This window comes from Crinia signifera, chromosome 3, assembly GCF_055691185.1.
Source record: "Crinia signifera chromosome 3, ASM5569118v1, whole genome shotgun sequence".
In the NCBI taxonomy this organism is placed as follows: domain Eukaryota; kingdom Metazoa; phylum Chordata; class Amphibia; order Anura; family Myobatrachidae; genus Crinia; species Crinia signifera.
Genome location: NC_139219.1, coordinates 301,016,478 through 301,038,138, shown reverse-complemented (window position 1 = coordinate 301,038,138; position 21,661 = coordinate 301,016,478). Strand labels below are relative to the sequence as shown.

Below are 21,661 nucleotides of genomic sequence, written 5' to 3'. Positions count from 1 at the left end.
CTCCTTGAATCACTGAGATTAGAAAAGTCATCAGCCTGATGGTCAGCAACATGTAGTCGCGACCCCATGCTGAGAAGGTCGGGACCCACTTTGGGGTCAGCACCCACAGTTTGAGAACCGCTGCCCTAGATGATTAGAGACAGTTGTGTTGGTAACTGCTCACCTTTAAAAGCATTGTCTGCTGTGAGCTTTAGACCAGATAGCATGCCTGGATTCAAACATTGATGTGATAGCTATGTGTATTGTAGCCATTTTGAGCAATAGTGTTAGGACCTGCAGAAAAGTGGGGTCCCTTGTAGGGGGCTGCAGGCTTAAATGCATTGATCAATTCATGAACCAAATCTCCACTATTTATTAATATCAGTTAATGTAGTGAGTGCAGAGCCGCTACAATTTATAGATAGATAGATGACAACAGTAGAAGACCAACAATGGGATCCTAATAGGGTCAGTAGATGGTTAGGGTTAGGTTGTTGTAAGAGCTGGGTAAGGATTAGGGGCAGTGTACAAATAGCCTCCGACACCCCACAATATTTCGGTTGACAAGGACTACGTATAAATTTGCCAAGTCCTGGTTATGGGTCATTGGGTTGAACCATTAGGTCGACATACATTGGGTTTACCATTGCAGGTTGACAGGCTTAAGTCGACAAATGAAATAGGTGGACAGGTTTGGAAGGTCGACACAAGCGTTAGGTTGACAATGGGAAGGTCGGCAGACCAAAGGTCCACAAAAGTAGCTGCTTCTTGGCAAACTGCCGGTTTTATATATGCATTTTCCTTAAATAGAAATAGTAAATGCTATTAAGATAAATGCAGTTTAAGCTATGATATTATATATTATATACTGGATTGCACTTGTACCTTGACAAAGGGGTGACAAAGACCCCGAAACGTTGGTTTGTTTTTCTGTTTGATTCCATCCACTTCTATATATATTATATGTATATAAAATGTTTACATTTGTTCTGTGTGTTGTTTATTTAATTTGTCAGTTTGCTGCTGTTTATTACAATGTATTCATGTGAGTATGTACAATAATGTATAATAAAACTCACAGATCTTGTTATGTGATATTTAGATTTTTGTTTATTGAAGAAATACTGTGCATATGTATTGCAGGGTTTCCTATCCTCCTGGAATGGCTGGGAGGGTCCCACTGGCGGATTTAGGGGGGGGGCACCCGGGCTCCTGCCCGCCGCCGGAAAGAATTTACAGCCGGGCAGAGAGCTGCCCGGCTGTATTGTCAGGACACTGCAGCAGCCCTAGGTCCCGACACCCGGCTATTTTAAATCTTGCACTGCTGCAGCTGCCTGTCGGGTCCGTAAGCCAATCGGAGCTCGTATGTGGTCCGGCAGCCAGTCAGGAGACACCACTCCTGATTGGCTGTCGGACCACAAGCGAGCTCCGATTGGCTTGCTGACCCGGCAGGCAGCTGCTGTAGCGCAAGTTTTAAAATAACCGGGAGTCAGTACCTAGGGCTGCTGCAGTATCCTGACAATACAGCCAAACAGCTCTCTGCTCAGCTTTGAAGACACTAGCACAGCCTAGGGGCAATAAAATGGAGGAAGCTTCCATATTGGGCCGCTCACCAGGGGCTGGCTGGCTACTTTTAGCCTAGGGGGCAAGTCCAGAGCACTGGGCCATACCCCCCCCCTCAACTTTCTGGAAGACGGAATGCTTGTGTGCGTCGGAGGCACGCTGAAAAATTAGGCGTGTGGCCTATCATAAGGGGGCGTGGCCTGTACCATGATTGTATTGTGTACCTGCAGATTGCACATTGTGATGCTAATTACACATTATGCCGCACACCTTGATGCCCATTACACCCCATACTGTGATGGCAATTACCCAATGCTCCCCACACCGTAATGCCCATTACGCCCCATACCATGATGCCCATTACACCGCACAATGTGATGTCCACAGTGCCAGATTTGCCCCCACAGTGCCAGATATTCCACCACAGTGCCAAATACACATATGCCCCCACAGTGCCAGAGACACATATGCCCCCACAGTGCCAGATACACATATACCACACAGTGCCAGAATTTCCCACCAGCAACTCACCATTGTTGCTGTCTCTCCATCTGCTGCTGCTGGGGGGAGGGGGGGCTGGGGAGAGCGCAGTACATGCCCTTCCTGCCCACACCCCAGTCCGGTGAGGCTACTACTGACAGCCCTCCTACGCTGGCCGCGGCTTCCAGAACACGGCCGCGGCTACAGGAAAATGGCCGCCGGCCTCCTGCACTGAGGACATGTCCTCAACACAGGTTGAGCTGATTATATCACTTGTGATTCTGTGTGGAGACCTAGAAAACGTGCACTGTTGGGGATACTTGAGGACCGAGGTAGGGAACCACTGACCTACAGCATAAATCCAACAAAATTGCTTTGTTATTTTCAACTGCCTACAAATTAATATAAAGAACTTTTGGGGGTTTCAGGTTATTAGCGAAAGATGGTGCGTACATGACACAGAGCAAACAGGATGAGATTAAATGTATTTATTACACTATATTCACTGTACCTGAAGGAATTAACGTTAAGGGGTAAATTTACTAAAGTGCAGATAGAAGGTAGCCCATAGCAACCAATTACATTCCATCTATTATCTTCTAGAAAAAGTGCTAAATACATTTGTAGTAGAATCTGATTGGATGCTGAGAATTACATCCCATCTTCAATAGAACACCCATCTTAGTAAAACTGAACAACGTGGGCGAGATGTAATTGATTGCGAACAGTAAACAATTTTTTTGTAAAAATAAAAGTCATGTTTTCCGAGAATTCCACATGGAATAGGATTTGAATTGTGGAAACAATCGCACATTTCGACCTGTCAATTTTTTTCTCACACTTCAATTCGCATCCAGATGTTTTCCCATTATAAAGTATACCACTCGCAAATGTAATAGGGTGCGATTTTTGGTAACCGTTACAACAATCGCAACTCAAAGTTCAGGGAGAACTTTGCATGGTTCTGTCCCCAAAAACGTGTAAAAGTAAAAAAATAAAAAAACACATTCGTGGGGTCAATCATGATTTTACCAGCCACAGGGATGAATGCTTTGGTCCGGGGAACTTGCATAAAAAGTTTCCCCCGGCTGTGCCATTACCCTGTTGGCTGTCTGGGCCCAGTGCTGGTTGCCAAAATACAGGGGAACCCCTACTCATTTTGTCCCCCATCTTTTGGGAACCAGGACCCTTGAGTCTGGTGCTGGTTTTAGAAATCCTGAAATCCTTCTAGCCCTTCTGCTCCAGGGGAGTTTTCTGTCCTCCCTGAGCTCACCTTAGGACACCTGCATTTTACAGGTGTACCGCCATATATGTTTTTATCCCCTGAATTTCTAAAACCAGGACTGGTTCTTTGAGCCCGGAGCTGGTTATGCTTTGGGAATGGGGGGGGGACCACCATGTTGAAAAAAATGCACGTCTAAAAATCGCACTAAATTGCATGCAAATTCTATCTTGGTCTAAAAATTCACACCCTATTACATTTGCGATTTAAACAAAAAAATTGCAATTTATTGTGATTTAAATCATGTCTAAGAATCTCACCCTATTACATTTCACCCCATGTGTCAATATTCACGGTACTTGTTTCCTAGAACGGCCACACCGATTTTGATCGGGTCGGTCGCATCGATCGCATCGCATGCGATAGACGCGATGGCCCCGATTTTTACATTGATTGAAATGTGAATAGGGTCCCTGGGACCCTATTTTACATTGGATTCAATGTAAAAATCTCCCCAGACCCCAATTTTAACCCCCCTCAACGGCACCCCACGATTGACGCCAACCCGAAGTGTGTCGAGCCCGCGAGGGGCGGCGGTACACGTCCTCCGACCTTTTCATACCCCTACTATCCACGTCGGCGTGGAGTTGAGAATATAAAGTGTGGCGAGCGCAGCGAGCCCCACGAGGGGACACGTATAACTTCACAGGTATACGCGTCCCCTCGCAAGGCTCGCCACGCTTCGGGCTCGCCACACTTTATATTCTCAACGCCACGCCGACATGGATAGTAGGGGTATGAAAAGGTCGGAGGCCGCGTACCGCCGCCGCTCGCCACGCTTCGGGTTGGGGTCAATCGTGGGGGGACGTTCACTATGGGGGGGCTTATACAATGAGAAATGGCCCATTTCCCATTTTTTTCCCCAATTACAATGTTAAAAATATTTTAACATTGAACCCTATGGCAAAATCGGGTCCATCGCGTGCCATGTTAATGCACCCGACCAACGCGATGGACCCGATTTTGCCTTTGCCGGCAAAATTTACCTGATATTAAAGGAAATCGGGTCCATCGGGGGTAATCGTGTACCTTAAGTTAAGGTACACGATTACCCCCGATTGTGGCCGTTCTAGGAAAAGTACCATATTCACCACTAACTTGTATATTTTGTAGCTTAGAAGAAACACTGTGGAAATTTAAAAAATGAATCCACAAAAGGCTACTGGTTTCATATATTAATGGTACTGTATAATGACTTTATTTTACCATTGGATTTAATGTGACGATAAACCCCTGCTCCGTAGTACGAGGAATTGATACACGAATATACCACCAGTACGATCAGATATCCACTATGCCTCTCTTCCATTAGAATTCCAGTTATTGGTGTGGAGCGTACAGTTCCAGCGTATGCTGGAAGTAATTATGGATACCTTAAATGCTATTAATCATAACTATGAACCTTTGGCCAACCGAAAGGGTTAAATGCCGGACATTGGCAATCGCACACATTATGCTTTGCTGTGAGTGATTCTATTTGACTGATTGGTTAACATTAAATACTGTATCACGCTAGAGGCGTTTCCTCTCTCTGCAACTACTGACACTGCTACAGAGAGAAGACAGAGATTTTAAGGGGAATATAGCATTGATTGAAGCCAATTTAAGGCCCATACACACTGGGTGATTTTGAGCTGAGAGCAGCTCACTGTAACCGTTTGAGTGGTAGTACCAGCAGATGAGCGATGGTGTGGACAGCTTTCCATAGCGTCCTGCTATGGAAAGCTGTCCACCCCAGTGGGGCTTATTCTGGTTCACTCTCAAAGGCAAATTCACTCTCTAACGTACAAAAACCATGTGCACTGCGGGGGAGGGGGGCGTAGGCAGATGTACATATGGGTTAGGATTTGGGTGGGGTTTTTACTTCAAACAGAAACAATATAACACCCATATCTAACTCTCTCTGCACATGTTATATCTGCCCACCTGCAGTGCACATGGCTTTTTCCACCAGAGAGTGAATTCGCGTTTGCTAGTGAATCAGAATAACCCCCAGTGTGTATGCACCAGTACATATAGAGACGATATGTACTTCACTCACACAGGAGATTTCTGTATCATCAGGAAGGGTATGATATTGGATCGACATGGCTAAGGTCAACAGGGTTGGAAGATCGACACAAGCATTAGGTCGACAGAGGCAAGGTCAACATTCAAAAAGGTCGACATGAGTTTTTCTCTTTTTTTTGTTTGTTGTCCCGAATGTAGACATAGTCGACATTGACACAGACTAAGTGTACCGCATCCCCTCGCTGTGCTCTTCAGGCACGGTGCCTCGCTGCGCTCGGTACACTATTCTATTCTCCCTCCACGCCCTAGTCAATGGCCGAGTATGAAGAACCGCCTGTCGGCACGTCGGCTGCAAAAAAAAAACCTTGAAAAATTCAAGTCGACCTTTTAACATCAAGAAGAGATGATTCTTAATTACATTGGTGAATGGCCAATATAACAGACTTGATGTAATTAGAGTGGGCGCCTATAATAGAACACCTGTTATGTATACTGTGAAAAAGCAACGTCTCCAACGTCTGTCCGTTGTTACCCAGTTTGTCCTATCACTGTCTACAATTCTAAGCGCAACGGAATCTGTGCGCTATATAAGAAACGGTCAATAAATAAACTTATACAATTTGGGCCCTTTTTACCAAATTCCAACATATCGGGCTGAAAAATGGGGTGTAAAGTGCCAAATCTTATGTGCCTAACCTCAGATTCCAATCCGATGCGCAGTCCCATACACATAGGATTTGGAGATCGCAAGTGCTGCACATTAGATTTGTCGGTTCTGGTACCATATAATACATTCTATGTTAAAGGACTGCTTACGATGTATCGTATGTAGACCAGCCACCGGCATTTGCCAAGGTATCGCATGCGATGCTTCAATACCTGGGATAAGTGTATGGGGGCACCCACCCCTATGAATGAGGATTTGAAGGAAAAAAATCTCTTGGACTCAGAAAATTCCAAAACATTGGATGCAGTATGGATAAAAGCGAGAGACTGATTTTGAAGCACCCGTTACCTTCTACAAAACCCTTCTCAATCTTATGACCCATGTCAAGTCTACCAGCCTGTCTGCCCAGGAAACCCCATCAAGCAAGCAATGTCCTTGAAAGGTTTGGAGGACATCGCCCCCTTCTGATCTGCTACTGCACTTACCACATTTACAAAGGGGTCAATTCAATGATGTCACAGTACTGGCTGACCCATGAATTTTTACTCGCAGCCCCAGACGTCAGCGTACAAAAATCCACAAGTCCCAGGTTCTCCCCGTTGTAAGAAACTTGCCCCCTTTGCAGTGAATTGGATTGGCCCCATACATCCAATTCTAAATAAACACATATCGAATACGAAAACAGAAACACAGGACACATCTTTATGGAGGAAATTTTATAGGATTGTCAAAAAGTGAGTTACAATTCCATGAAACAACCAATTCAAAAAATTTGTTAAAAACATAGTTATGAAATATTTAACTTAATAACAAAAAAGGAAATACCCCGACTCGGGATACAAAAAAAAAAAAAAAAAGGGATCAAAAAAGCTTACAAACATTGTAATTCTGAGCATGCTACAAATAGGCCTGCCAATACAAAATGACAGGGATACTTCACCAAAATGATATACTCCTTTTTTTCAAATAGAGAAGAAAGAAAACGTAAATGTCCCCGTGACTTTGAGTGGCTGAAATTGAAGCTTGAATGCAGACCTATCACCTAAAACCTAGAAGATAAAGCCGCCATTTTGGGCTGATTCAAAGATTTACGGATATTTCCAGTATCATTTGATCTGTGCAGGAGACGCATGTGCAGATCTGGTCTGACCATGTCAGCCACAGTGCACGAACCACCACAACATGGATTCACCCGCTGATGGCATTTGGAGGTCAAACTGGGTAGTGCTCTAGAAAAAGGTCTCTTTATCTGGGTGCTCAGATGCAGCTTCCATGTCCGAATACCCTGAGAGACACTCAGATGCCATTCCGCCGAAGATAGTATAAAAGTTTTAGTATATCCATGTTTGGTTATATGAACCAAGGTACTAATTAAATTATCTGTGCTCAAGCATGGATATCCTTAAAACCTGGACTGTAATGGTAGAGCTGGTCAAACTCTGGGCTACCAGAGTAAAAGACATAGCACACAAAATGGCCGCTTCCAATGCATGTAGCCAAAAGTCTAAAACCTGAAGTTAAGATTTAGGTCATCAAGCACAATAAACTCTGTACTGCTTCTGTGCAACATCCAAGTTACCAAAAAAGTCAGTCAGCAATTCATTAATTCACTAGAATTGGACAGGAAAATGGAATGTTTTTTTTCTGGGGATTTAATATTAGGTTCATTGAGCATATACACAACACTTCGGGTGAAATGTAATAGGATGAGAGAATCAGAAAGTGAGATATTTGGTACGAAATCTCCAGATTTTTTTAAAGCGGCAATCATTTACACTTCAAAAATCAAATTGGTTTGCAGTGTAAATGATTGCCGCTTTTAAAAAAAACTGGAGATTTCTTACCAAATCTCTCACTTTCTAATTCTCTCATCCTATTACATTTCCCCCTTCCTTCGCATTGCAGAAAAATGATCAGTATAAAAAGGTTTACATTTCCTTAATGTCTTGTTTAGTAGAAAAAGCAGTGAGAATTTGTTTAGGGTTTTCCTCCCACAATATATTTGTATGGGTGTCATTTTTGACCCTGGTCGCACAGTGCATACATTGCTTTCCATGTGCAGTATACGTGGCTACTCACTGGTGGCTATTCTGTGCAAAAGAAAATGAATGGCGACCTGTCAAAAGACATGTAAGCAATTGCAATATATTTTGAAGTACAGCTTTTATACATTTTTCAAAGCCATGTATTAAGATTAACACCAGTAAAATGGGATAACCAGGAAAGCTGTAAATCACACCACTGCAAAAATTTGCCCCAGTGCAACATTAAACCCATTAAAAACAAACATGGCGAGACACCATTTTTTCCCGCCTAAATGTGATGATATGTGACACAAAGAGATCTAAACAGACACATTGTGGTCATGTGCATGTTATATACTACACTACTTGAAATAGGATTGGGATTTAGCATGCACATATAACCTTCACAACATGGCAGCAGCCATTTTGTAGGCTGAACCAAAGTCAGATTCTCAAATACACCGAAAAGCTGAACTTAAATATTGGTACAGATCACAAGATGGCCGCCATTGTGTTCTGTAACATCCCCTGACTGGATGTAATTTTAATAAATTGACTAAAAATACCATTATTGTGTATGGTAATTCAGTAATTCTTCATGCTGTACCCAAGTCTAAAGCCATTGGTCAAAAATTTCCATTAACCCTATGCCAGCATGGGTAATAGTAATTTAATAGTGTACAGCCATGATTGAAAACTCCAGAACTAAAAACAGAGAGAGGTTTGTGCCACAAAAGGCTGCATACAATACTACAAATAACAAACTTTAATGAACAATGGTTGTAAGGTAAAAGATCAGTGTGAGGTAATAATACTGAGTGAACCCATTGCACAGTATTGTGGAAAGAAAGGTAAAAAGTTCCATTCACTTTACAGACTGCGACACCAGAATACTGCGGAGCCCAAGCAGTTGTAATATGGTTAACAGGAGAAAACTTGGTTTTAAATGCTGTACATATATATACACACACACATGTGGATTTAAGTTTCGGTAATTTGTATAAACTTTGTATCCTGAAGTTCACAGCACATATTTACACTTTTGTCTCGTCTTTTATCACCATTACATTAGACTATAATAAATTTCACTAGTCTGCAAACCTCATGCAAGTTTACAGACCAATTACAAAAAGGCATTGATTACCAAGCTTTAACTGGTTAAACATATCTTAAAATCCCTATAAAATCATGTGAATTTGATATTTAACCCATCCTTCCCCAACCTCATGACCAATCGTCACTATCAAAATTTCCCATTAAATGCATTTGCAAACATACAAATGAAAAAAAAAAAAAACACATAAAAAAAAAAGGTAAAAACAAGACATATAAAAAGTATAGTGCAATAAAAAAAGACAATATATCAAATTCCCTTTGATAAGTGTACGGGCAGGGTTTATCAACAATGCTTTGACGTAGTTGGGTGTGTGTATTCCAGTTCTATAACAATGGTAAAATGTTGTGACTGGTTTATAGGATTTAGTCATGTCTCAATGTAGAGGAGAAAAAATAAAATGTATTCAATTGGCACGTCAGGTGCGACACGTAATCTACACATACAAGTAGCCTATAAGCAGTGAAGGCAGCCATTTTTATGTGTGGGGGTGGTTCCATACCCACAATAATGCAGCCTATTTGTTTAATAAATACGCAGTCCACTGACTTAGTGGAACCTAGCTTCATTGCTGAGGTAAAACTACCTCAGGGAGAGATACGGTCATTAGGTCTACAGTAACTAGGTCGACAAGCATTGGGTCGACACCACTAGGTCGACATGTCAAAAGGTTGACTTGGGGTTTTTCACTGTTTCTTGAGCCGACAGGCGGTATTTCATGCCCTACAATCCACTAGGGCATGGTGGGATAATAAAATAGTGTGCCAAGCACAGTGAGGGGATGCGTTGCACTTCAAACTGTGTCCATGTTGACTGTGTCGACATTCGGGTAAAAAACTGTGAAAAACCCCATGTCGACCTAATGTCATGCCGACCTAGACCCATATCGACTTAGTTATGGTAGACTAAACGATCCCAACCCCTCAGGGACGTCCTCAGAAAACACTTTCGAAGACTAGTTAAAAAAATCACAAAATGGCTGCTACCACTACAATTTAACTATCTAGTCCCTATGTTGCCACACTCGTTTCATAATTTGTCACTAATCGAGCGGATGCTAGAAGCATCACCGGTACACTGTTTAATTACATCTAAATCCAGGCACTGACTACAGTGTACAGTTGTAAACACAGACTGACAGCAAAGGCAACGTGACTTAAAAAGATTGTCCATACATGAGATAGGAAGGTTTCAAAAAAATAGCGTGACTTCGATCCAAAAACTTAAAAACTGGGAGCCACACCAGAGTCAAACACATTGCCAATAAACCACTCCGTGCTCTTTGCCCGCAAGGGTCCTATAGGGTAGTTCCGTATTGTCAAACAGAATTATATAATCCAAGGAGGGAAAAAAAAAAAAAAAAAAAGTGAATAAATATTAGTCCGTTAAAAAAAGAAAAAGAAAAAAGCAGAGTAAAAATTGCAGTCTGCTTTGAAAATACATACAAACATTAAAAAAAAAAACTTATTGCCACAATTATAAGATTTATTTTCCTGTGTAAAAGGCTGGTAAATAAGGTTCATATAAATTTGCATTACTTATAAAGTGTACGCTTCAGTGTAAAAAAAACTGATAGGTGCCTGACAACGTAGAAGAAAAAAAAAAAAAAAAAGTCACTGAGTGCTCTTCAGTGAGTAATTGAGAGTCGAAGTTTGATGCTTTGTCCAGTCACTCTTACACCGACGTTGTCATGGAAACCAGCATACTTATAGAAGGTCCAGCGTTTGGCTGATCAGACATAGCTATTCGGTTTAATTTTCCAACCTCCGTTTGCCAGGAGGGCACTTTTTTCGTGGTCATGTGCCGCCGAGCGTGCTTGGTGAGGTGATCGCTGCGCATGAACCTACGGTCACATACCGGGCAGGCAAACTTCTTTTCACCAGTGTGAGTTCGGCGATGCCGGGACAGTTCGTCTGATCTAGCAAATTTTTTGTCACAGCCTTCCCAGAAACAACTGAAAGGCTTCTCTCCTGTAACAGAAGAACAATACAGTTAAAGGACTGTAAACCAGCAAGACATTTTACCTCACATATATGATGAACGGTCTATGAAACCATACGGTTCTTTCTCATACCTACAAAACCAGCCATTTTAAATAGAAGGTTGCAATGTATTTTCTCAGTCTACCATGAGTGACAGCCATACACAGGACATTATGGCCTAGAGCAGGCATGTCCAAACTGTGGCCCTCCAGCTGTTTTGAAACTACACATCCCAGCATGCCTTGCCATACTTTTAGCATTCTCTAATAGCAAAACTGTGGCAAGGCATGATGGGACTGGTAGTTTCACAACAGCTAGAGGACCATAGTTTGGACGTGCCTGGCCTAGAGGCTCATCTGCCTGAAACTGCAAAAGAATTTGGCCGTGCATACCTGTAGCTAAATCCAAATGATCAGACCATGTGCTATTAATGCCTTTGTTCACCACCCAAAGTGATTTAGAAGCTACCCCAGTTGACATGTTAATGATCAAAGAGAACTATTCTAGCGCCACCTTGTGGTATGAAAGTGTTGCACTTGTCAATGTTAAACTAGTCACGGCGTTTACAGCCCACAAAACGCCAGACTCAAATATGACATCATAGAAGAATAGGCAGGAGGCTTGCCTTTAAACTACATTTCTAAAATGTACGGAAGCAGAAAATGGTCAGGATTCAACATGTATCTCCTGTATCTGTACTTTCCCAACCCACAGGTCTGCAACTACCATGGCGGGGTCACTGGTGGGACAGAACCAGAATGAAATCTGTGAGACTGCACTGGCTCCTTTGTAACTTTCTATTGGAAGTCCTACCTTTCAATCACCCACAGTAAGGCAGTCCCATTGCAAAGTGGGTACTTGTTTCCTAGCACGGCCACACCGATTTACATCGGGGTGGTCGTGTCGGAAAAATCAGGTCGATCGCATCGCATGCGATTTGGTCGCATGCGATGCGATCGACGCGACCGACCGATTTTCGACCCGATTTTTTCATTGAATAAAATGTAAATCGGGTCCCTGGGACCCGATTTTACATTGGATTCAATGTAAAATATTCCCAACCCCCCCAAATTTAACGGCGTACACCCCACCCCACGATAGACGCCAACCCGAAGCGTGGCGAGCGCAGCGAGCCCGCGAGGGGTGGCGGTGCGCGTCCTCAGACCTTTTCATTCCCCTACTATCCACGTCGGCGTGGAGTTGAGAATAGAATAGTGTGGCGAGCGCAGCGAGCCACCGAGCCCGAAGCGTGGCGAGCCCCGCGAGGGGACGCGTATACCTGTGACGTTATACGCGTCCGCTCGCTACGCTCGCCACACTATTCTATTCTCAACTCCACGCCGACGTGGATAGTAGGGGAATGAAAAGGTCGGAGGACGCGCACCGCCGCCCCTCGCGGGCTCGCTGCGCTCGCCACGCTTCGGGTTGGCGTCTATCGTGGGGTGACGACGGGGACATCTATAATGTGAAATGGGTCATATTGGCCCATTTCAAATTTTTCACATTTTTTCACGATTTCAATGTTAAAAAATATTTTAACATTGAAGCCTATGGAAAAATCGGGGGCATCGCGTCGGGACCAATGTTAATGGTCCCGACCGACGCGATGCCCCCGATATTTTACCTTTCCCGACACGATTTCAATGTTAAAATATTTTTTAACATTGAAGTCTATGGAAATATCGGGGGCATTGCGTCGGTCGCGTCGGGACCAATGTTAATGGTCCCGACCGACGCGATGCCCCCGATATTGTGTCCTAGCCGGCAAAATGGACCTGATTTCAAAGGAAATCGGGTCCATCTTATGGATCGTGTACCTTAACTTAAAGGTACACGATCCATAAGATTGTGGCCGTGCTAGGAAACAAGTACCGCAAAGTGTTTCCTCCCTCCTAACTACCAGTCCGGGCTTTGATAAGCTGAGAGCTGGCTTTCCATAAGAAACCACTCCCTGCCTTACCATGCAGCCATAGCTGGCTTCTATGGGCTGCAGCCAATGCAGCCCATAAAGACAGGCTTTGCACATGTGCAGTACCCTCCCCAGTACTGCACATGCACCAGCGCCTGTCAAGTGCAGTACAGATGCTGGAACCCTGGACAGCGGAGACCCATCAGCACAGCCAGCGGCAGTCCCCCTCCTGTGCCCAGGTAGGAGCCACTTAAAAAAAAAAAAAAAAAATTCTAGTGGTCTGATTTACAACATTCAATAAGGACATCACTGGAGGTTATTATTCACCACAATAGGAAATATAAAAATTTACATTTTGCATCATTTAGTACACATTGCAGCTACATATGTTCCCACTGTAAACTTATACAAAGCAAAAGAAATGCTTGTGTCTGGCTTTTACCCTGCAACCGTGCCCCCACTTGTCAACTCACCTGTGTGAGTCCTAAGGTGTGCTTTGAGGTGGGAACTTTTAAAATACGTCTTTTTACAGCCCGTGAAATTGCAGACATAGTTGCGTCTTCTGGAAAAGTCCATTTGCGGAGGTCCACTTTGCCCTGAAGTAATAAACACAGGCGCTGGAGCAAGAGGCAGTAACTTTGTGTTCCCGACTGTCATTAGAGTCTGTGGACACGGCTGAGGTGGTTGTGTGACGGGCGACTGAGGAAGGACAAACATAACGGTTCCCTGAGACATTGGCGTTCCCATCAGGACTGGCTGTGAGAGCACCGTGGTTTGGGGCAGGATTGGCTTCATGGTATTCTGAGAAGGCTGAATGAAAGCAGAGAGGACTCCAGCTTGCGCAGTTACTGGAATCATTTGACAAAGGACGGGGGGACTGGAAACAGGGACAGATGCCAACTGGTTGGCATCGTTTGAGTTTTCATTTTCACATTTCACTGGCTTTCTTGCCCGTGCATTGTCTACTTGCTGGCTGCCAGCGATTACGCTTGGGCAGCTATCAGTCTGAGGAAGGTGCAGTGGTGAGGAGCTTCTGGACAGGCCCTCAATGTCATTTGTCTCTTTGGTGAGCTTGGAATGTTTGTCCTCACACTTCCCAGGTGTCGGATCATCAACAGCTGGTGTCCTCACTCTCACGGGAGATGGGGCAAAGTGATGAAAAGCAGACGTGTCCGCTGTGTGGCGTATAACACTTGTTACCATGGCTCTGCAAGGCCTCTCGGAGACTTCCGACCCCAGGGAAGACGCGTTGTAGGCTCTTGAAGCAAATGGCTTGGACAACCCAGAAGATGACATGGAACATTGAGAAGTGCTGGACATGATGGTCACAGGTTTGGAATAGGTCACTTGAGAGGCAGGGGGAAGTGTTGTGCAAGGCTCTGCAAACTCAGGACTGTGTGGAGGAGTCATGCACTAAAGAAACAAAAAAAAAATGGCGGGCATTAGTCAACATTATTAATTTTGTATCAATGCAGCTCTTGAGTCTTTTCAGGAGCTAATCAACAGATGGCAGCAAGAATCACATTTCACGTTAAAGTTTCTGCACATTAGGTAAAAGATTGGAACAGAGGCTTCATACATCCCAGTTGTGATGTAAGGCTCTTGGGCCTCAACTCTACAGGGAAGTAACTATAGTGAAGATGTTCCATAACAATGGCACGGTGTGCCAGCTGGCTACAAGCCACCCTTTGTTCCTTGTCAAGTAAACAATACATTAGTGAAAACGTTCTACAGCATAAAGGGAACCTTCAATAACAACTATAAGACTCACTGACATCCCCTCCACTAGTCTATACCATTGACCACCTCATCAACCCCTCCTCTTCATACATCACTGGCCTTGTCACAAGAGAGAGTCATCTCTCCCTTCCATCTCCTGGACTTCTCCTGTGCTGCTCCCTCTCTTATGGAACTCTCTCCATTGCTTGACCAATCTACTGTAAGCTCCAATCCTTATAGCCTTTTTACTCCGTTTTTTAATTATAATTTGTATTCTGTATGATCTGTAGCAGATAGTCCAGCTCTGCAATTTAGACGGGACATAGACACGCACTACAAGCTACAGAGTGACCGTAATTGGTGCATAGAGCAGGTCTGGTGTTCCACGATATGTACCTTTCCAGTTTTTACCCAAACCAGCGGTGGGGAACCTCCGGCTCGTGGGCCGTAAATGGCAGTTTCAATGGCAGGCCCCCCGTCTGATGGCTTCCCCGGGCTTCAAGGAAGGGGGATTTCACGTGAGAGGTCAGTAGATCTCGCGAAAGGAGTCTTCAGCCACAGCAGCCGGAGCTCAGCAGCAGCATGGGATGGGACAGGACGGGCGAAGCTGCCAGACGGTGCCTGGGATTTCCAAGTGCAATATGCTTATGGCCCCTGAACGTTTTTTTACACATTGCAGATGACCCTGCCCTAAACCAATGCTTTAAGTGCATTGCCATTATGTTATATATAGCCAGATCATAAGGTTGGTCTCAGCCAATCAAAGTATGGCCCCACAATAATGATACTCTCCTTCTTAAAGCCAGATGATTTGGCCAGCCTCATCCAAAGTGCATTCCCTCAATTCGTTATTTACATTTTTTACTATTGCGACAGCATAATCTGTTGTGTTTAAGTGGGAACTAGCAATAAACCAATACAGACAGTCATACTTTCCTACTCTCCCGGAATGGCCCGGGAGGCCCACGGAAATTGGGTAACCCTCCCACGGAAGGGAGGCAAGTCTCAAGGTTTTTGCAGCACCCCAGACCCAGCCGCCCTCTTGGTGAGTGAAGTGGGCTGTCTGGATAGCTATTCTCACTGAATTGCGTCCTCTTAGCCCTGCCCCCTACTGTGTAATACCGGTATGTGTATTACTCTAGTCAGGTACAGTACAGTCGCCGTGATCACACTTACCAGGGTGGACAGAGAGTGGAAGTCTTTGGACATGACGGGGCAAGGATCGCACTGTAATATGTAATCAGAAGAGTCGGAGGCTGGAGTGAGCGGCCTCATCTTAAGACCATCCCACTTCTGGCACCTCTGACCCCAGGAGCTCATACAGACCAGGGCTTCCACTGCCTCAAAGTCATTCTGTTCCAATGTGCTGCAAGAAGACCGCTCACTGTCATGTCTCTTTCTTTCCAGGATGGATTCGCATATATCCATGAAGTCAACCTACGGAGTGAAATATTCATGCGATTAATAATATAAAAAACACAATTTTTAAGTAAAACTTTACTTTCTATAACCGAGTCCATCCACCAAAAACCTTAGTGTTCATTCTAGCACCCGCTATATTTGAAACCCATGCAGTTCCTCTTCCCTGCCTGGGGTGTCGCTGTCTGCTGTAGAGGTTCTAGCAGTGTGGTCTGTATATCAGCACTGATATGCAAACCAGACCTGTGCTAGAAACACCACAGCAGACAGCGACACCCCAGGCAGGGAAGAGCAACTGCATGGGTTTTCAAATATGGCGGGTGCTAGAATGAACACGAAGCCTTAATTACTCTGTTGGATTGAAATGTATACAAACAGTACTTGAGCTATTGTGATCAGTGCGCTGCTAACCTGGAGAATGCCGGTACTCGTGGGTGTTTAGCCGCAAGTACCGGCATCTTCCAAATTAAGTGCCCCGCGGCAATGCTGTTTGCGCCACGCTAGGGCTTAAAACAGCATGGTTGCCCTTGTATGCAAAAGGGCCGCAAAGGCTGTATCGTATGAGTTGTAAATGCAAACACTTAGTGTGACCACTAAGGGGCGCTGTTCTGTTGAAGTATGGATGCTATACTGTAAAACAGAGTACCTAGCATTTTGGCTGCTGACTCTGCTAAAATCTGCATACAAATTAGCTTGTTTGTGCAAGCTAATTGTAATAGTATTTAATTAGTACATTAAAAATAAAAGCACCCATAAAAGCCATTATTAAAATTTAATATATAGCTCACAATCTCCAGCTGTCTGCGTGATGGTTTTAATGCATTCCGCACCTAGTTCCATTGGGGTATTTTAGGACAGTTTCTTAATTGCTCACCTCTTGAGCAGGAGGCCAGCCAATATTACCAACACTAATGCCAGCAACACCCTCTTAACGTGATGTGAAGTCACCTAATAAATTACGTCATTCTGGAATAGCGGGGGTTTTTTCCTCCGCAACAAATTATATTCAGGAAATTATTCAGCAGTTTTTTTTGTATGGAAAGTAAAAAAGAAAGAAAAAAAAGAAACAAAAAAAAAAACCACTGCTTCCTCTAATGTGTACTACTTGGGATCCATGCAGCACTGCGTGTCCTCAGATGACCTACGCCAAACACGAGTTTCCTAAGTGAAAAAGGCATCTGAAGCACCTTATCATACAGTGATTGACTACAATAGACTAGTGCAGTGGTGTCAAACTCATGACCCTCCAGCTGTTGTGAAACTACACATCCCAGCATGCCCTGCCACAGATTTTATATAATGGATTGCTAAAACTGTGGCAGGGCATGCTGGGACGTGTAGTTCCACAACAGCTGGAGGGCCACAAGTTTGACACCACTGGACCAGTGTATTTGTTTATGTCACCATGAACTGAATAATCTAAGCTAGAAAAGAAACATATAACCAGTTAAAGACCTACAGTATAGTGATGTCATTTGTTAACAGACTTAAACCGCATTGAATAGGTGAAAAACGTGTCTATATACTAAGCTGTGTAGAGATCAAGTACCGGTCAACAAGCTGCTGTCATTTTTCAAACGCAATATATAAGATGCCAGTTAGGAGCTAATTGACTGGTACTTTCTCTCTCCAAGGATAAGTACATATACTCGTAAATCACATACGGTTTTCAAGACGCGTGGGAACAATACTTTCTGCCTTGTACATATTGTTTAGAATAACGTCATCGTATCCATCACTCGAGTCCCATGCTAGAAAACGGCCACCTTTAAACCTTATACACCCGATCGATAGTATATTACACAAGAGAAGGCTATAGGGCAAAGATAGCGCGATTAATCAGGAACGCAGCTGTAAAGCGCTTTAATCAGGATCCCAGCTCTAAAGTGCTGAGCTGTCCCCACTGAGACAGATCTAAAAGGCCGGATGACCTTAAATGCTTACATCATGTCGGGGAGGAGGGGTGGGGGTAATAAACATGCCCTAACTTGCCCTGAAGTCAGCTGTTTTGCATGGATGAGGCATATTTCAGTCTTATTTATTAAGGACAGAGATATATTGTGCATGTGTATATATAAAACCACAATACACGTTCTAAAAAGCAAGTGGACTTTAATCTAGGTCACTATGCAACAGATAAAGCACATTAGAGGCAGACTGTATTATTCACAGATAACCTGTCTTATGCAACTAGAAAGGCGAACAGCTGTTTGCACACCAAGCTTATCTATATAGACACACAATATTTAAAAGGCAGCATATGAACTTATGGACTACAATTAAAGGGCTCTTTGAGATTTAGCACAGGGGGTTATTCAGTTTATATAAGGAAAAAGCAAATACAAATGGTAGAGTCCAGCTCATGGTCTTAATTAAAATGTGAATTATAGTAGGTCGAATACTAACAAAGCAGTCCAGTAACATAATGCACTGCATGAGGCATCCCTAACCCCAAAGGCTTACAGTCAACTGCTTATAATGGGAGCCTTTTGGCCAGAGAGAAAGTGCAAGTACACCACACCCTGCCAATCCCAGGCCAGGTCAGCTGCCTGCCAGCCAGACTCCCAATGCTGATACAGTTGTTTTTGCAGTTTCAGGGTGGGGGGTGGGTGGGAGAGCTGCAGTCAGGGGACAATAAGAAGTTCAGCGGATTCGCCCCACCCAAGACAAGTGGGCAACAAACACTAAGCCCCTGCCCCAATTCCAAGCACAGCCTTCACAAGGGGGCGGGGCCCTGCAAGCCAAATATAGCTTTCTAATACGTCACCCATTAAAATAGCCATGTGAGGTAGGCAGGGCGGAGGAGGACCAGGAAATGGGGTGGGTGGGGAGAGAGGTTGCAGGGGCTGGGGTTCTGTTCAAATCCATCCAAAAGAATTAAAAAAAACAAGCAGGGTAGTTGTCCATCATTAACCCACTCACTCACAGACATTTCTGAGCCTAAAGGGTATGATGACTAAAGACTGAGACTAAAAGGGTATGATGTATCCAGTGCTCAGACACCCCCATCATTCCAATACAGACACAATTCTATATACTGTAGATACATTGTTGCCGTTGCCCCCCATCACAAACCTGACAATTCTAATACAGAGATAGATAGATAGATAGATAGATACACAAAATGATCATGCTGGCTACTACAGTGACAGCTACACTGCCTTCTCTCCATCATATCCCCTCTGCTCAGAAACAAGTGGTTGTTAAGGCAATAAGACATATAAGCCTAGGCTACCATACAAGTCATCTCCCCAGCACACACAGCTAGAACAATGACCACTGTAACTTCATCATTAATGCAAGACACAGCAACGTGGATGACTAAATAGATCGATCTATCTATCTATCCACACTCACTGTATATACTGGGGTCCATAGCTGAGGCATGCCAGGACAAGACTGACCCTTTAAATGCCCAGCCATGGTGATACATTGTGTCAGAGGTACCCTCACACCATTGATGATGATGACAGCCGGTAAGGGCTGCTGTACTTACAGCCGGGGGCAGCTGCTGCCTGTCCGCAGTGTTCAACATGATGAGCGGCTGCTATAAGGTAACAAAGGATGGGGAGGTATCCGGTGCCGCCTGCCTCAGCCAGGGTTGCTGCCGCTGATCACCACCAGCAGCAATAACAAGCACCGGGGCTGTACCGCTCGGCGTCATGCTGCTGCTGCATGGGAGGAGGGAAGAGGGAGGGCCGGCGGGCCCGGCGTGCATGCACACACACACAGTGGGCGGGGAAGGCGAGCTGAGGACAGAGCGCTCACACAGCACAGGCCGGGGATCGGTGACAGCCAATCACTGCGCGGCGCCGACCCTGCCCAGCCAATGGCAGGCGAGCCGGGAGCGTGATCAGCTCGTGCAGGCGGCGTGCCGCTCAGGGCTGGGGTAGTGTGAGAGCTGGAAAGTAGGGGAAAGGTCGCGCGGCTGCCGCGGCGGGGGCGGGGCCCGGGGAGGGGAGGAGCCGGGATGCCTGTCTGTCAGCCGGCGGGGGACTCCCACAGCAGAGCACACAGACACACACTCACACAAGCCCAGATACTAGGTGAGGTGGTTGTAGTTCTCACATGATACGTGTGTGTTGTTGTGTACATAAGCTGTGCAAACCGAAATGCAGAAATAGTGCATAGCTGAGCTCGGCCATTATGTACATACACCCCCTCCTCCCCTCCAACAGGGGGGCTCATAACCTTTTACAATGCAAATACTTCTCAAATACTGCACAAAGGTGGCTTTGCAAAAAAAACTATATACGAAATTGCACTTTATTAAATGCATACTTGGTGCTATGTAGTGGCGATAAATGTTGCCAGCATTCCGGCTGTTAATCTCACGCATCACCCACAGATAGGGTCTGATTCAGATCTGATTGCTCATGTGCATAGTTAGTTGTAAGCCACTACCCGCCCTGTGTAAATCTGCGCGTCAATTGTGAAAATATTGCTATATGCTACAGTGGTCGAAGTGGAAATTTTGAAGTGGGGGTATGGAAATTTTGAAGTGGGGGTATGGAAAAGTAAAGAGTGAATATAGTGCGCACCTTCGGACACCCCCCTGTCCATCAACGTCCCCTGCCAGACTGCCCCGTTGTACAGGGGTATTACAAAAGCACAATATGCGCTGCTGAGTGATCAGAGAGCATCCTGAGGGGGAAATTTTTTTTTTTTTTTATCTTCAGATTAAAGTGGCGGTATGGCATACCCCCGTATACCGCCCCACTTCGACCACTGATATGCTATCCAGTCGCACAGCCATACCCAATTCACACACCATCGAATGGGTTCTGCACTCTGTGCAAATGTGCACAACCCTGACAGTTCCACAGCCCTTCCACAGAGACAGGCTGATCGAGACCGGCGCTGATGTCACAGACCCTCTCCTAAATGCATGCAGTATTTCCTGACACTCCCAGAAAATGTCCAGCCAAAACCGCGACTTTCAGTCATATTGCGAGGGGATTGCGATGACGATGCGTACACAATTTCTGTCGCTGTTTCCCGTCGCATGTGTATAATGCATACAGTTTGCATGCAAAGTAATTTGATAATCTCTTGATCTGCAAATTCGCACAGCAGCATTCAGCAATTCATAGTTCAGTTTTCATCAGTATGTGTGGGATCTGATTTTAATGTCCCACTATTGAATGTACCTGGGAAAAATGCATGGTTTAAGCCCCAGTCACACTAGACGATATAGTTTACGAACAATAGTGTAACCGATTTCCCGCTGGACTCCTCCTGAAATATATAGTCGTCGTCCCCCCCGCCCCGAATAATATTGTAAAAGATATCGTTAAGTGATGTCACCCACCCCTCCAACTGAACATACAGCAGGGTTGCCTACTTTTAAAGTCTCCTCTCTGGGAGAAGCCCGGAGAGGAAACTGTCAGCAGCCCTTCGGAGGGCAGGGCCTGATGTAGACATCATCAAGCCCCGCCCCCCAGTACTGCAAATCCTGCAATTCGTGGGTCTAAGAGGAGGGAGCGGGACTAAATGTTGCAATTTGCATCTTT

The 21,661-nt window shown here is 44.7% G+C and overlaps 1 protein-coding gene across 2 annotated transcripts; it reads right to left on the bottom strand.

Annotated features, from left to right (window-relative positions):
• Positions 1-6,682: 6,682 nt before the first annotated feature.
• On the bottom strand, positions 6,683-19,888 carry KLF11 (KLF transcription factor 11). 2 transcript variants are annotated; one of them, XM_083178540.1, is made up of 4 exons: positions 19,645-19,888; positions 15,906-16,166; positions 13,484-14,423; positions 6,683-11,089 (listed from the first exon to the last, which is right to left on the bottom strand). In XM_083178540.1, the coding sequence occupies exons 1-4, from the start codon at positions 19,681-19,683 to the stop codon at positions 10,794-10,796; spliced, it is 1,536 nt and encodes a 511-aa protein (XP_083034666.1). In that variant the 5' UTR covers positions 19,684-19,888; the 3' UTR covers positions 6,683-10,793. The 2 variants fall into 2 exon arrangements, with proteins under 2 accessions (XP_083034666.1, XP_083034667.1); XM_083178541.1 differs by lacking the exon at positions 19,645-19,888 and adding an exon at positions 18,612-18,750.
• Positions 19,889-21,661: the final 1,773 nt, after the last annotated feature.

Coding starts and splice junctions, on each gene's coding strand:
- KLF11 (XM_083178540.1), bottom strand. CDS start 19,683: ATGTTGAACACTGCGGACAGGCAGCAGCTGCCCCCGGCT. Junction 14,424..15,905: donor TCCACTCTCTGTCCACCCTG/GTAAGTGTGATC, acceptor TTGTTTCTTTAG/TGCATGACTCCTCCACACAG. Junction 11,090..13,483: donor ACACCTTAGGACTCACACAG/GTGAGTTGACAA, acceptor CTTCTGTTACAG/GAGAGAAGCCTTTCAGTTGT.